This window comes from Scyliorhinus torazame, chromosome 21 (genome assembly GCF_047496885.1).
Source record: "Scyliorhinus torazame isolate Kashiwa2021f chromosome 21, sScyTor2.1, whole genome shotgun sequence".
Taxonomy (NCBI): domain Eukaryota; kingdom Metazoa; phylum Chordata; class Chondrichthyes; order Carcharhiniformes; family Scyliorhinidae; genus Scyliorhinus; species Scyliorhinus torazame.
Window position 1 is genome coordinate 15,061,992 of NC_092727.1, and position 14,970 is coordinate 15,076,961.

The 14,970-nt window shown below is 41.5% G+C and overlaps 1 protein-coding gene across 3 annotated transcripts in view; it reads right to left on the minus strand.

Annotated features, from left to right (window-relative positions):
• sik3 (SIK family kinase 3) overlaps positions 1-14,970 on the minus strand; it is a 345,368-nt gene that overhangs the window by 142,837 nt on the left and 187,561 nt on the right. For all 3 annotated transcript variants that reach the window (XM_072486536.1, XM_072486537.1, XM_072486535.1), the window contains exon 4: positions 5,094-5,255. In XM_072486536.1, coding sequence (XP_072342637.1) covers positions 5,094-5,255 — 162 coding nt within the window. The remainder of the gene's footprint in view (positions 1-5,093; positions 5,256-14,970) is intronic.

A 14,970-nucleotide genomic window follows, 5' to 3' on the forward strand; every position in this document is an offset into this window, starting at 1 on the left:
AGTAGTGTTCTGTTGGTATGGCTGGGTACCTGAAAGATTGGGTGGAAGCGTGAATGCACATGGCAATCCAAGACAGAAATACTGAAAGGAGATACTGAAATCCTGGATGCTGATCCTTTGGAGATCACGCAAGAGAAGGCATGCAAGAGAAAGTTTGTGAATAGATTCCCAGGTGTGTTTTTCAAGAGTGGAGCTTGGGAAAACTCATGTGGAAGTCAGAGTTCCAGTGAGACCAGTTGGCTCACAGTGTGATAAGTATCTGGGGAGGACTTAATGAGATATCCACAGAAGTTGTATTGGGTGACAGCTGCCACTTGGTTTCAGAGTGTGGTGTCTCTGGCCACAGTTGACCTGTTGCTTTACATGGAACGTGTGCTTACCGTGAACATTATAATATATTTTATAACTTGTGTTATCCTTAAAAATCTTGTGTACATCTGTGAAGATATAGGCGAGACGAAGGAGTAAAGGATTATTGTATTGTAGTCAATCTTCTCATGTTTAATAAATTGTTTTTTTTTGTTAAAATGAATTGGTAGTGGGCAGCACGGTGGTGCAGTGGTTAGCACTGCTGCCTACGGCACTGAGGACCCGGATTCAAACCCTGCCCTGGGTCACTGTTAGTGTGGAGTTTGCACATTCTGTCCGTATCTGCGTGGGTTTCACCCCACTACCCAAAGATCTGCCGGTTAAATGGATTGGCCATGCCAAATTGCCCCATAATTGGAAAAAAATAATTGGATACTCTAAATTCTTATTTTTTTTTAAATGAATTGGTAGTCCTGTGACTCTGTTCATCCACGTCTTTAAAGAAAATTCAAAGTAACGGCCTTTTGAGTCTGGGTTCCATTCCGGAACCTGACTTTCCAGTCGTAACATCAGCTGGGATTGTAACAACTGAAATATAGCATAAAGATAGCGTTAGTCACAGATTTAAATTAACAAATAAATGAATTAATGATCAAGATTATATTTCTTATAAACAGGAACACTGCAATAGCAGGGGGAATTCAGGCTCTCACACTGCCCTCCTTCTGCATCCACCCTCACACACTTCCATTGAGCTTGTTCCGCCATTTGATTAGATAATGACTGATCCGTATCAATCTCCCTTCATACAGTTAAGATATCGTGCCATTGAGTTTAATAGATACATTTATTTAAGGAAGTTAGCTGTAACTCCATTTGTCACGTTTAATTTGTCCTATTTCTGGAGAAGTTATGTAAACAAATGTGGAATGAATCACAATAGCATTGTGGATAGCACAATTGCTTCACAGCTCCAGGGTCCCAGGTTCGATTCCGGCTTGGGTCACTGTCTGTGCAGAGTCTGCACATCCTCCCTGTGTGTGCGTGGGTTTCCTCCGGGTGCTCCGGTTTCCTCCCACAGTCCAAAGATGTGCAGGTTAGGTGGATTGGCCATGATAAATTGCCCTTAGTGTCCAAAATTGCCCTTAGTGTTGGGTGGGGTTACTGGGTTATGGGGATGGGGTGGAGGTGTTGACCTTGGGTAGGGTGCTCTTTCCAAGAGCCGGTGCAGACTCGATGGGCCGAATGGCCTCCTTCTGCACTGTAAATTCTATGATATCTATGATGACAATACTTGTTTACTCAATTTACATTACAAACAACTTAAAAGCAAAGGGAATTTCAAAGCTTTTTTGACAGACTCAAATTTTTGACAAGATTTGCTCAAAGGGAGACATTAACTTAGGGTCCAATATTTCTACTGCTAGCAATGTGGGTGCTAGGAGGCAGCAGTCAACACTGTGAGGGGCAGAGTGAAACAGGCAACCATTGATGATTCAAGCCAAAGCTTCTGGAAATAAAGATTCCAAATTAGTTCACATTCAAGTTCAAAGTCATGGCCTGCACCAATTCCAAAGGAAATTCTCACAGAATATACAGATTTTTACTCTCAATATGTTAGCTAGTCTTGCTGGGAGCAACTCAAGAAACTCAAAGTTAGTACGAAAATTTGAATTTTCAACAAATATTGCAAAATTGCTCCTTTTCTCTAAAATGCGAGAGTATTGTGACCACAAAGTGTACCCCCTTATATCTTGACAGGTGGAGTAATGTTTTTGACCAAGTATTTTCCATGGCCACCATAAAGATCATTGCAAGTTAAACAAATAAAGCCATGCAGGGAAAGGGCTGGAAGAACTGCTCCCAGGCTACTCTTACAGGTCATAGAATTAAGAGACAACGGTGACAGAGATATAAAGCGGAATTCTCCCATTTTGAGAGTCTGTGATGTGGCAGGGGCTGGAACGTGGTAGTGTGTTTCCCGCTGCGCCTGCCGACGAGAACCATGCCAAATCTCCCAGACCCGACTTCATGAATTATGTGTTTCACAACATTTTCGGTGGTGGGGCAGGCCTGGAAGGCATGTAGTCTGCCGTCGTGTCCGAGTGCCATATTGAGCGCCCAATATCATTGACCCACCACTGAAGAAAGACAGTGAACCACCTGCAAATGAAGATAGATCTCCGGAAGCACTCCAAGACCAGAAGATCGACCTCCTGAGACAGAAAATGGATCTCCAGGAACATTCTGAGGCGAGAAGACAGACACCCTCCAGGACACCTGATCCGGACGAACCACCTGCAGATGCTCCCCCAACCCACTGCTGTGTTGCTTCAGGGTTGCGGGCGGCCTCCATCCTGAACTCCAAAGGCTTCATTGCTAAGATGAGTCCTGACATCTACACACCATGTTGTATGAATGTGTTTCAAGTTGGCTTATTTTCCTGCAGGCATCATGGAGAATCTAGTGGAAGGGAAAGGGTTCGGGCCTTCATTTGCATCCAATCAACAGCAAATGAGGTTCACGTTGGCCTCTGGTGGGTTTTCCAACCTTCCGTGGCAAGCACCAGCAGAAGATCCCGCTGTAAATTCACGCCGGTATGAAACCAATTTCTGGCCCTCCTGCTATATTCTCCCACCATCAAACACGCCAGCGGGAAATTAAGAGAATTGCACCCATAATTGCAGTCAACTGCCTATGCTTTGGGAAAAGGAATGGTATGTGGTGCAGGGAAATCAGAAGCAAGAAGCAGCAGTCGATGGTCATTTAAAAAAAAAGGAAGATTACTTGAAGCTAATAGTTAACTCATTAATGAAATCACACCCATTATTTAAAGCAGAAAGGACTCTCACAATGTGTCTTCTATTGCTTTTAAAACCAAATGGCTGAGATTGCCTATGGAGTTTGGATGGCTGGCAATTTATTCCATAAAACCAGTTTTTTTCTACAAGCAATATACAATTTGTATAATCGACTCTAAAAGTGGTATTTTCAGCCAAACCGGCTGCATTTATTTAGAGAGATGAATAACATCAGCTAAAACATCCAATCAAAAAAATGGGAAATTTCTAAATTACATCAAAAACAACAAATATAGACATTCAGGAAAAATAAGGGTGAGTGAAGCAAGTGGTTTGCAAATGCATGAATAACATGATTAAAATCAAAATCAAATGGACTAAAAATAATTTATGCAAAGCCAACAGGAAAGATGTGGGGAGAAATTTGGAAAGTGCATACATAGGTGGAGTAACAAAGGATGTTAAACAAATGAAAACTTTTCCGCTGTTGAAATAGAAGAGTGGTTAGAGAATTTGTTTCTAACTCTAGCAGAAGGAAATATTTCTAGTTGTGGGGAGGCCAAAACCAAAACCAATTATAAGATGGTCATGAAGAAATTAGGAGAAATTTCTTTAGCCAGAAAGTGGTTAGAATGTAGAACTCATCAGCACAAGGAGACAAATGGTATAAACGCATTCAAGGGGAAGCTAGATAAATACGAGGGAGTAAGGAATACAACGTAATGCTAATGGGGAAAAATGGAGAGGGGTGGGATAAAGCTCTTGTGGAGCATAAACTGACTTATGTCAATTGAGACAAATGGTCTACTTCTGCATTGTACACTCTAAGCAATTCTATGTAAAGTTGTGGTGAATTATTTAATGGATATTGTCAAATTTTATCCACTATTACATAAGAAGGATAACTTATTTTCTGACGCCAAAGGGTCTTCAGCAGACAAAAAGATAGTGAAGAAATTCAAAATGCTGATGGGTTATGGGAAGTACCAGAGGGATGTGATTTGGATGGTCTCATCATTGCCTGTTCTTGGTCTTACATAAAAGATCATTCCTATTTTAAGAAAGAAGAACTACATTTCCTATTTTCCTTTATGACTAAATTTTCCTTTATGACTGGGGCAGCACGGTAGCATAGTGGTTAGCACAGTTGCTTCACAGCTCCAGGGTCCCAGGTTCGATTCCCGGCTTGGGTCACTGTCTGTGCGGAGTTTGCACATTCTCCCCGTGTTTGCGTGGGTTTACTCCGGGTGCTCCGGTTTCCTCCCACAGTTCAAAGATGTGCGGGTTTGGTGGATTGGCCATGCTGAATTGCCCATAGTGTCCAAAAAGGTTAAGTGGGGTTACAGGGATAGGGTGGAGGCGTGGGCTTGAGTAGGGTTCTCTTCCAAGGGCCGGTGCAGATTCAATGGGCCGAATGGCCTCCTTTTGCACTGTAAATTCTATGATTCTATGACTACATATCTCCATTTTTTTCCTCTTTTATGTGGAAGCATCAGGCAAAAGTCAGGCACTTCAAGCGCAGGATATCAAATTGTAATTTCTTAATTCTATGGCACCAAAGAATGGTGCTGAAAGACATATGAACATATGAACATATCAGAGCAAGAAGCAGGAGTATGCCATTCAGCCCCTCAAGCCTGCTCTGCCGTTTAATAAGATCATGACTGATTTGATAGTAACCTCAAATCTGCATCTCACCCTCTTGCTTACCAAGAATCTTTCCCCCTCTGCCTTAAAAATATTCAAAGGTTCTGCTTCCACCAATGTTGATGTCCCACACTTAAGAGGAAATCCAGATGACACAAACATCTCCGTAAATAGTGAAATATGACATCTTTATTCCAGGTAGATCAAAGTTTATTTAAGGCTCTATTCCCTCCCATCCGTATCATTTTCTCTTCATTCCTTCAAACCATGCAAAGCAAAACCATGTTCTCTAAAATCCGGTAGTTTAAAACCCCTGGAAAATTAGCATCAATATACCTGCAATCTTTATGTTAAGGTTAGCATCTAGGAGCAGGTTTTCAGCTTTCAGGTCTCGATGTACAATGTTTCGACAGTGGCAAAAATGGACCGCTGCAACAATCTGCTTGAATTTCTTTCGGGCTTCTTTCTCTGCCATACGTCCATGGGCGACAAGGTGATCTATGGTTTGAAAAGTTGGGGGAAATTGTGAGAAACATGAAATAAAGGCTCACGGTGTCACAAGTTTTGGCAAAATAAAAGAGTCATCACACTTTGGTGATACTAAACGAAGGAGTACACAAATATTTTAACGCATACATACCTATATATGTCACGGAATCACTGGAAATTTAGCAAAGGCAGAATGTTAACTTTAAAGATCATTTTTCTCTTTCTGATCCTCCCCCAACACCCTGCCATCACCATGGCATCTCTCTGAGCAAACACCATATATGAACATCTCGGATTCCTTTGCAGCTTCCTTTAAAGCTATTTTTGTTTCAACAAACACAAAGCAAAATTTTATGTTGAGAAGATGGAAAAAAAATCCTCCATGGTAAGGTTTTGTTGGGAAGTAAATTATTCCAACCAGTGACATATTTCAGAAATGTCAATGCTCTCTAGAATTCAAGCTCAAGACTACAGCAGTGTGGGTACCATAGTGCACAGTGCAGCATCAGCATTCTCTGCACAAAACGCGGTATATAGGTTCAATGTTCTACTCAGATTGCAGCCATGCTACACAGCAAGACATCAGAATTCCATCTATTCAGGCTAAGAGGGAAAAACTGAATAATCGTCTTTTGCCAGGCTGGGCTCTCCTCTTCCTGGTAGTTATTCAAGAGCAATATTTGCAGCAACCAGAGGAAGTGGCCACCTACAACGAATAGTGTGCATTCTGAGAGAATAGTATGTACTTCCAACTCAAAAGAAAGACCACAGCAGTGCCAATCACATCACTTAATGTTATATTAGGCAGTTTGAAGTTTAAAGTATAATCATGTCAATTCCATATGCAAGGTAATATCTAAATGTTAGTTTTGCAGATGGTGATACTCAGGAATGGCTACATTTATTCTGCTGTCTCTGAGCATCACTTTCTCAGGGCAACTTTGGGTAATAATAATATTATTACCCAAAGTTGCCCTGAGAAAGTGATTGACTTTCTTCTTGAATTGCTTGAATGATGCTCCCACAATAAAGCTGGGGTGGAATTACAGAATTTTAAACCAGCAATGGTGAAGAAACAATGATTTATGTCTCAGCCAGAATGCCATGTGACTTGGGAAAACGTAGAGACAATGTGCTTCTTGGTGGAGGGATACAGGGAACAGAGGTGCGTTGAAATAGTTTTGGTAAGTGATTGTTATATATCCTGTGATCTGAACACACTGGAGCCATAATCAGTGGTGGACGCCGAGTCCATTGACAAGTGAACCAATCAGGTGAACTACTTTCGCCTGAATGCTCTCAGGCTTCTTGCAGCTGCACCCATCCAGCCATGTGGCCAGTATTCCATCACATTTCTAATTTGAACCTTTCAGACAGCAGAGTGACTTTGTAGCGTCAGGAAGTGAGAAAATTACCAATGCCTACAAGGGCAGGTCAAGGGCTATGTAGATAAGGCTATTCAAGGTTAGCTTCTAGCTAACAGAAACCATCAGGATGTTGATAGTGGTGCCAATAAAGATCAAGTGGATATGGCTAGGCTTTCTCTTATTCAAGATGGACATTACCAGGCACTTACTGGTATGAATGCTAGCTGCCATTTGTCAGCTCAAGCCTGGATTTAATCTAGGCTCTGTTGTAAGATGGCAAGGATTTCTTCCTTATCAAAGGAGTTGTGAATAGAGATCAACATTGTGGAATTGTAGGTGAACAGCCCCACTCTGACCTTATAAAGGAAGGCAATTTCGGATACAAGTGAAGATGGTTGAGCAAGTGTTCAAGCCTGAGAAGCTCCTACAATGATATTCAACAACCACAACCAGCTTCTTTGGTATTAAGTGTGCTTCTGAAAGCATTTTCCCTTTGACCCCCAAGCCACTTCAAAACAGCTAGTGTTCTCTTGAGCCCTCGTCAGTTGAATGCTGCATTGATATAGAGGACAGATACTCTACATCTTCTCTGGCATTCAGATCCTGCATCCATACTTGAATCAGGGATAACATACATAGAAACGTACATAGAAAATAGAAGCAGGTGGTGGCCCTTCAAGTCTGCTGCGCCATTCATTATGACCATGGCTGATCATCAAGTTCAATACCCTGATCCCACCTTCCCCCCAAATCCCTTGATTCCTTTAGCCCCAAGAGCTATATCTAATTCCTTATTGAAATTACACAATGTTTTTGCCTCAACTACTTTTTGTGGTGATGAATTCCACAGACTCACCACTGTCTAGATGAAGAAATTTCTCCTCACTTCAGTCCTAAAAGGTTTACCCCTTATCCTCAACTATGACCCTTAGTTCTGGACTCCCCCACCATCGAGAATGTTTTTTCTGAATCTACCCTGTCTAATCCTGTTAGAATTTTATAAGTTTCTATGAGATCCCCTCTCACTCTTCTAAACCCCAATGAATATAATCCTAATATAATCAATTTAGTCTCTCCTTATATGACAGTTCCACCATCCCAGGAATCAGCCTGGCAAACCTTCGCTGCACCCCCTCCACAGCCAGAGCATCCTTCTTCAGATAAGGACACTAATACTCCTAGTGTGGCTTCACCAATACCCTATACAATTGTAGTAAAACATTCCTAATCCTATATTCAAATCCTCTCGCTATGAAGACCATCATACCATTTGCCTTATTTTTTTTAACATAAATTTAGAATACCCAATTTTTTTTTCCAATTAAGGGGCAATTTAGTGTGGTCAATCCACCTAAACTGCACATCTTTGGGTTGTGGGGATAAAACCCACACAGCCAAGGGCCGAATGTGCAAACTCCACACAGACAGTGACCCAGGGCCGGGATCGAACCCGGGTCCTCAGCGCCGCAGGCAGCAGTACTAACCACTGCGCCACCGTGCCGCCCTACCATTTGCCTTCTTTACTGCCTGCTGTACCTGCGCGCTTACTTTCAGCGACTGATGCACGAGGATACTAAGGTCTTGCTGTGTGTCCACCTCCGTCAATTTACACCCATTCAAATAATAATCTGCCTTCTTATTTTTGCTACCAAAGTGGATAACCTCACATTTATGTAAGTTATACTGCATCTGCCAAGCATATGCCCACTAACTCAGCCTGTCCAAATCCCGCTGAAGCATCTCTGCATCCTCCTCACAGTTCACCCTCCCATCCAACTTTGCACCATCTGCAAATCTGGAAGTATTACATTTAGTTCCCTTGGCCAAATGATCAATATATAATGCGAACAGTTGGGGTCCTTGCACAGATCACTGCAGTACCCCACTAGCCACTGCCTGCCAATCAGGGAAAAAAACATTTATTCCAAGTTTTTGCTTCCTGTCTGCTAACCAGCTTTCTAAGACACTACCCATAATCCTATGCGCTTTAATTTTACATCATAATCTGCTGTGTGCGACTTTATCAAAAGCCTTCTGGACGTCTAAATAAACCGCATCCACCGGTTCTCCCTGGTCAACTCTACTAGTTACATCTTCAAAGGATTATAGTAGATTTGTCAAGTATGATTTCCCGTTCATAAATCCATGCGACTTTGTCTGATTATACCACTGCTTTCCAAATCCTATGCTATGAAATCCTTGATAATGGACTTTAGCAACATCCCTACTACCAAAGTTAGGCTCACTGGCCTATAGTTCCCTGTTTTCTCTCTACCTCCTTTTTGAACAGTGGGGTTATATTAGCTACCCTTCAATCTGTAGGAACCATTCCAAGTCCAAAGCATTTTGGAAAATGACTGCCAATAGATCTACTATGATGAGGTTTGAAGTAGAGTGGCTCTGACAGAACCCAAACTGTGCATCGGGAGCAAGACACTGATAGTATGTTCCAAAGACCCTCCACAAAGCTGCCTGATTTGTTGCATGTTTCTAACACATATATTTATATATTTCATATTTCCAACATCCAAAGTACTTTACTTTTGTGTTGATAGCAGGTAACACTTGATGACCCTTCTGATGATTTCTTCCATCACTTTACCGATAACTGAAAGAATGCTGATGGGATGATAATGCCAGGTTAGGTGCGTCCTCTTTTTATTTAGACAGGGCATCCTTGCAGAATCTTCCACTTTGTCAGGTAGATACCAGTGTCATATAGTTGTACTGAAAAGTTTTGGTTGGAGTAGTGAGTTCTCAGGCCTCATGGTGCTTGCTATATCCAGTGCACTTTGTCGCTTTTTAATGTTATGTGGAGTGAACAGAATTTGTTGTACATTAGTACTTCTGATGATGGGGGCCAGCAGAGAAGGCAGAACAGGATCACCCACTTGGCCTTTTGGTTGACGATACTTCTGTAATTGTCTTATTTTAAAATAATAAGGGTAGCTCAACAATTACAAATATAAAGGATGAATGGTCAACTGACAAAAATCATGTATCCTTCCCTTGACTAAAATCTACAGGTTCTCTCCACAGAGAGCATTCTTGCTTATACGGAGTTTGAGATCCCAATTATTGCTCCTCGATGTTGCAATATTTCAACAGGTAGAATGTGAAAATTAATATATCTTGGGATAGGGCAGGAATTTATAAATAGAACCTTTTCACCTCTACATTCCAAAGCAGCTTGAATGCTCATATGTAAATACAGCACATGCCACATCACTGAAATCATAATATAATTTCTGTTACAATTTTCCTTTTCAAATTTAATGCTTTTAGGGAAATTATCACTCATTAAGAGCATTCTGATAGGTAATGGCATCAAGAGATTTGGATCAAAGTTTGAAATAGAGTTGAGATACAAATCAGCTATGATCTAACTGAATGACGAAGCAAGCCTGAGGCTGCTTTCAAGGCCTGTTCTTAGTGCTCCTATGTTTATTTGAACTAAATTCAAAGCATTCCAAATGTGATGAAAAAAGATCTCATGACATTCGTCTGCTCAACAAAATGAAATGTTTCACTTCAATGTGAAATGTTAAACTTGCAAAATAAATCCAGAAAGGGTAGCAAGTGCCAGCAAGCTACTGGTCTGCTAATGAGACTGACATAGTTAACATTAGTACAGTTTATTTTGTTTAAATGTACAAATGAATCAGAACTGGTACAAGCAACTATTGAAAAAGTTAAATTCCACTAAGGCTGACAAAAATCCGTAAGCAAGGCCACCAATGACCATGAGTATTTTCATTATTTCATGGTATATATGGATTAAAATTAGCTTTATCCAGTAACGAAAACTAGAATATTATGTCATTCGTTACTATGACCACAAGCTACACCCTGGGTTTCTCATCCAAGATACCTTCCCTTCCTCAGCGATGACTTAAACCTTCTTCTCAACTCTTTACACTGCCTACGTCACCCCTTAACTTCTCCTTCATATAAATTCTCCCACACATTTCCACAATCACCCCTTAATCATGCCAACTTACAATTTAAAAAAAGTAAAATTCAAGAGCACAGAATTATTCACAAATGTAAAGATAGCACCTGTTTCTTCTCTCCCATGTCTCCCTCTGTCCTCACCTTCAAAACATGCAAACTCATAGCATTCATCTTAGTGACATAGAAGTCCAACTGTTTAACTGCCTTTGTTGCATTCCCCATTCCTCAGGAAGACAAACATACCAAGATTCCCCTCCACCATATTCCTGACCCAATATCTTTCTCCAGTTTCCTTCCTATCATGGCCTCTCCAATCTCATCTTGTACATGAGCCCCATGGCCTGTTATCTCAATTTCATTCTCATTCCGAGTAAACTTCTCAGTACTTCCCTTTCTGGTTGCCATGCTCGGCGACATTCTAATTGGTTCTCTCTTCAGGTACTGTTCTTCCCTTTCAGATGACTCTACTTCTTGAAAAATCCACATGTACAGGCTCAACCTAGCTCAGGAGGAGGTAAAGTTCACCCAATACAGGATCTCACTCCACACCCCTCCCTCTAGCCCCAGGCCAGAAGGAGAAATGTGGAGTGAGATCCCGCATAGGGTGAACATTGCCTCCTCCTGCGCTAGGCTGAGCCTGATACAATTTAAAGTAGAGTGCACTTAACTAAGACGCATATGAGTGGGTTCTTCCCTGAGGTGGAGGGCAGGTGTAAGTGTTGTTCAGGGGGGCCCAAAACTAGTTGGGTTCTGGGTCTCATTATTTGAGATCATTGGGGTCAAACTAGAGCCATGTCCGCTGGTGACGACCTTTGGGGTGTCAAGACTTCCCAGAACTCTGAGGGGGGGGGGGCTGGCGTCTTGGCCTTTGCCTCCTTCATGGCTCGTAGGCGAGTCCTGCTTGGATGGAGGTCGGTGATGCCACCCAGGGCCTCGGCATGGTTGAGTGACCTGACCAAATTCCTGCAATTGGAAAAGATTAAATATACCTTGAGAGGGTCGGAAGGTTCTATTCCAGATGGATGCCATTCATCACTTTCTTGAAGGATATGTTTGTGGCCAGCAGTTAGGGGGATGGGGCGGGAGGGTTAGGAGGGGAGGGAATAAAGGAGGGAGGGTAGTGGTCTGGGGGGGGGGGGTGGATAGGGGATTTAGGGTTGTTGCTATTACTTTGTTAAAATAAAAATGACAAACTGTTTGTATGATATAGTTAAGCCTTTGTATGTAAAAATTTGATACTGTTTAGAATAAAATAAATATATTTTTAAAAGTCCACATGATGGATCTGTGCTTGCAAGCTACAACCCCATCTTGAATTATACTTTCCTCTTCAAACCACTTAAACTGTCACCTCCCAAATTAGTGCTCACCCTTCCTGCAATTCTGTACGTGAGTCTATCCCATCAAGTTTTCATCCTTACGCCAATACTAAAAAGACTGGAACCATAGCTGCAAATACCATCCTTTGTGACAGTGACTGTGGTGTATTATCCCTGCTCAACATCTCTGTAGCCTTTACCAGTGTATCACACCTTCCTCCTATAATCACTCTCTTTCACTGTGACTTAATGGAACAATTCTCCCATTTCTACAAGTGCAATCATAACCAAAGCATCTCCAGCAATTGCTTCCCTCCCCACCCTCACAAAATTACCTCCAAAGTTCCTCAAGGATCTATCCTCGGGCAGGGCCTCTTCTTCCATATGCTACCTGGGATCAATTTACGCGCATATACTGCAACACCATTTAACAGCAACACATTGTCAGACAACTATTTTCAGTCGAATTACAATTCCAACATGTTAAACAATGGGAAGACTGAAGCCATCAACTTCAGCCACACTTCAAAACACTGTAACCCTGCCACTGACTACATATGACTGCCCGGCCACTGTCTTCGGTTGAACCATACTGTTCTGTGTTCTCACTGAGCTGACTTCTACCCCTTATTCTTTCCATTGCAAAGATCAGCTACACACATTCTCATATCATCGCCAAACCCTGCCCTGCCTCAGAACATCTGCTGATGAAATCTTCATCCATGCCTTTGTTATTGCCAGACCTGGCTATTCCAATATTCTCATGGGTGACCTCCCAGATTCTATTTTCTTGAAAATTTCAGTTCATCCAGAAGTCTGCTGCTAGTATCCTACCCCACACCTAATCCAATTTATCAGGCACCCCATCCACATTGAAGTACAGTGACACCCAGTTCCTCACTGCCTCAATTTTGAAATTCTTATTCTTCTGTTAAATCCCTTCATGATTATATTGCTATAATCTCTTCAACCCCAATAATAGCTCAAAACCTTTTTCAGCTTCTTAAGTCACATGCTTTGGTATTCTACTCTTTTACTCCTCCAACTCCTTCAAAACCAACCTTAAACCTGTGACCAGGATTTTGATCATCCAACCTTTGGTTCAGTTTTCAATTTCCCCTTATTGCTCTATGAAACAACTTGGGACATTCTTTTCTACAGTATAGGCCTATACAAGCTTTTGTCGTTCTGAAACATCGAATGAAATATTCGATTACTGGTTCATGATTTCTCACTAAAATGCACCAATTTTGCATGGCTATGAATAAACTCCACTTTAAATAAAATATACAATCCAATCAATGATTCTGGATAATTTATAAGACATATCCACTGAAAATATATACCAGATAATCCTGATAAGTCGAATCCCAGGGGATCCACCCACAAATTTGCGTTATGCAGAGGTTCATGTTAGCCAAAGTTCCTTCCTACCCTCTCCCTTCCATCCTCCTGGTCCCCATCTCTCGAAAGACCGGGACTGGATTTGTGCCGGATTTGGGGATTGAATAGATTTTGGGTCTTAGGCCTAACCTGTACTACATAAAATAAAGTAAGAAAAATAAAGAATAAAATGGTTTTATTCCAATTGCTACCCATGGCGCCAGCTTTGACTGTAGTCGGTTTTCAGGTCATTCTGGATTCTGGGGCGCCGGATAAGGGGTCCAGTACCTGCACTTGTCAAATTCTGAGTCACAAGCATTGATTTATTGAAATGTGGGAAACATTGGCAGAGTAATAATGATGAATAATGTTACCAAACAGAAAACACAGGCTAAATCAACCCCCGATGCAATTAGCTTTCTATTTGCTCTTTGTTTCTTAACTGTTCATTCCCATGGTAGCTTCCGGTCATTTCTTGGAATCTAATGATTTCAAAATCGGGGTATAAACTAACACTCTTTCAAAATACTTCCCATCCCGTGTTGATCGACAGAAAATACAGACTTTTCCCAGTATGTGGGCCATCACAATTTGTTAGCACGGGCAGCATGGTAGCACAGTGAGTAGCATTGTTGCTTCACAGCTCCAGGGTCCCAGGTTCGATTCCCGGCCTGGGTCATTGTCTGTGCAGAGTCTGCAAGTTCTCCCCGGGTCTGCACGGGTTTCCTCCGGGTGCTCCGGTTTCCTCCCACATGCTGTTAGATAATTTGGACATTCTGAATTCTCCCTCACTGTACCCGAACAGGCGCAGGAGTGTGGCGACTAGGGGCTTTTCACAGTAACTTCATTGCAGTGTTAATGCATGCCTACTTGTGACAATAAAGATTATGATTATTAGCAAGTTGTTAAAAATAATTGAAGTGTTAACTTTTTTTAATATAAAGGGCAAAGAAGAAAAATAACCAAAGTTCAACAGTGGAAAAACCCATCTAAAGAATCTACTGGTAATCATTAACTCCAGCAGTAAACTCACCTGAAGAATAATTTAAAAGGTTATCTCCAGTTATCACAACTCAAACTATCAATACAAGAACAATGGTGAGGTAGCTGCACTCTCGATTAGCACTGTTCCCCATTGGGTCAATGGGTGCCGAATTATCCCTATCGTTCCATTTCACTGTGTACTTGTTCAGTAATAAGACATTACAGATCTTTGAAAGTTAATTTTATGAGGGTTCTACTTATCCCAGCATCCTTCACCCTCCCATTAGCAGCGTTTTTCTCTCCTGCTGCATTTTCCTCTCTTGCTGTCTATGTTTTCCAGACAGTCTATTGCTGTGGAATTCATTTTGGAAATCCACACAAATACAGATTGTACAACTTATCCAAACATTGCAATTATTGGTTAAGGCTGAAAGAAAAACTTGTATCCCTATGTCACACCTCATCTTCTCTTTAAATAAAAATATATTTCTAAATTACTGAGAAACAATGAGAACTCTTAACTTCAGCGGTAGTACAGTTATCTAGATTCAGTAAACACCATGCAATCTCCTTCATGTGACTGCAGAATTTGTTCAGTACATGGCAAAGTGCTGTTTCTGTGCCGTTATAGTTAGTCCTTTGTACAGTGTTGAATTAAAGAGAGCCAAAGGAATGTGACACAAGTCGTTCTGTGAAGACGGCTTTGGTTGTTTCCAA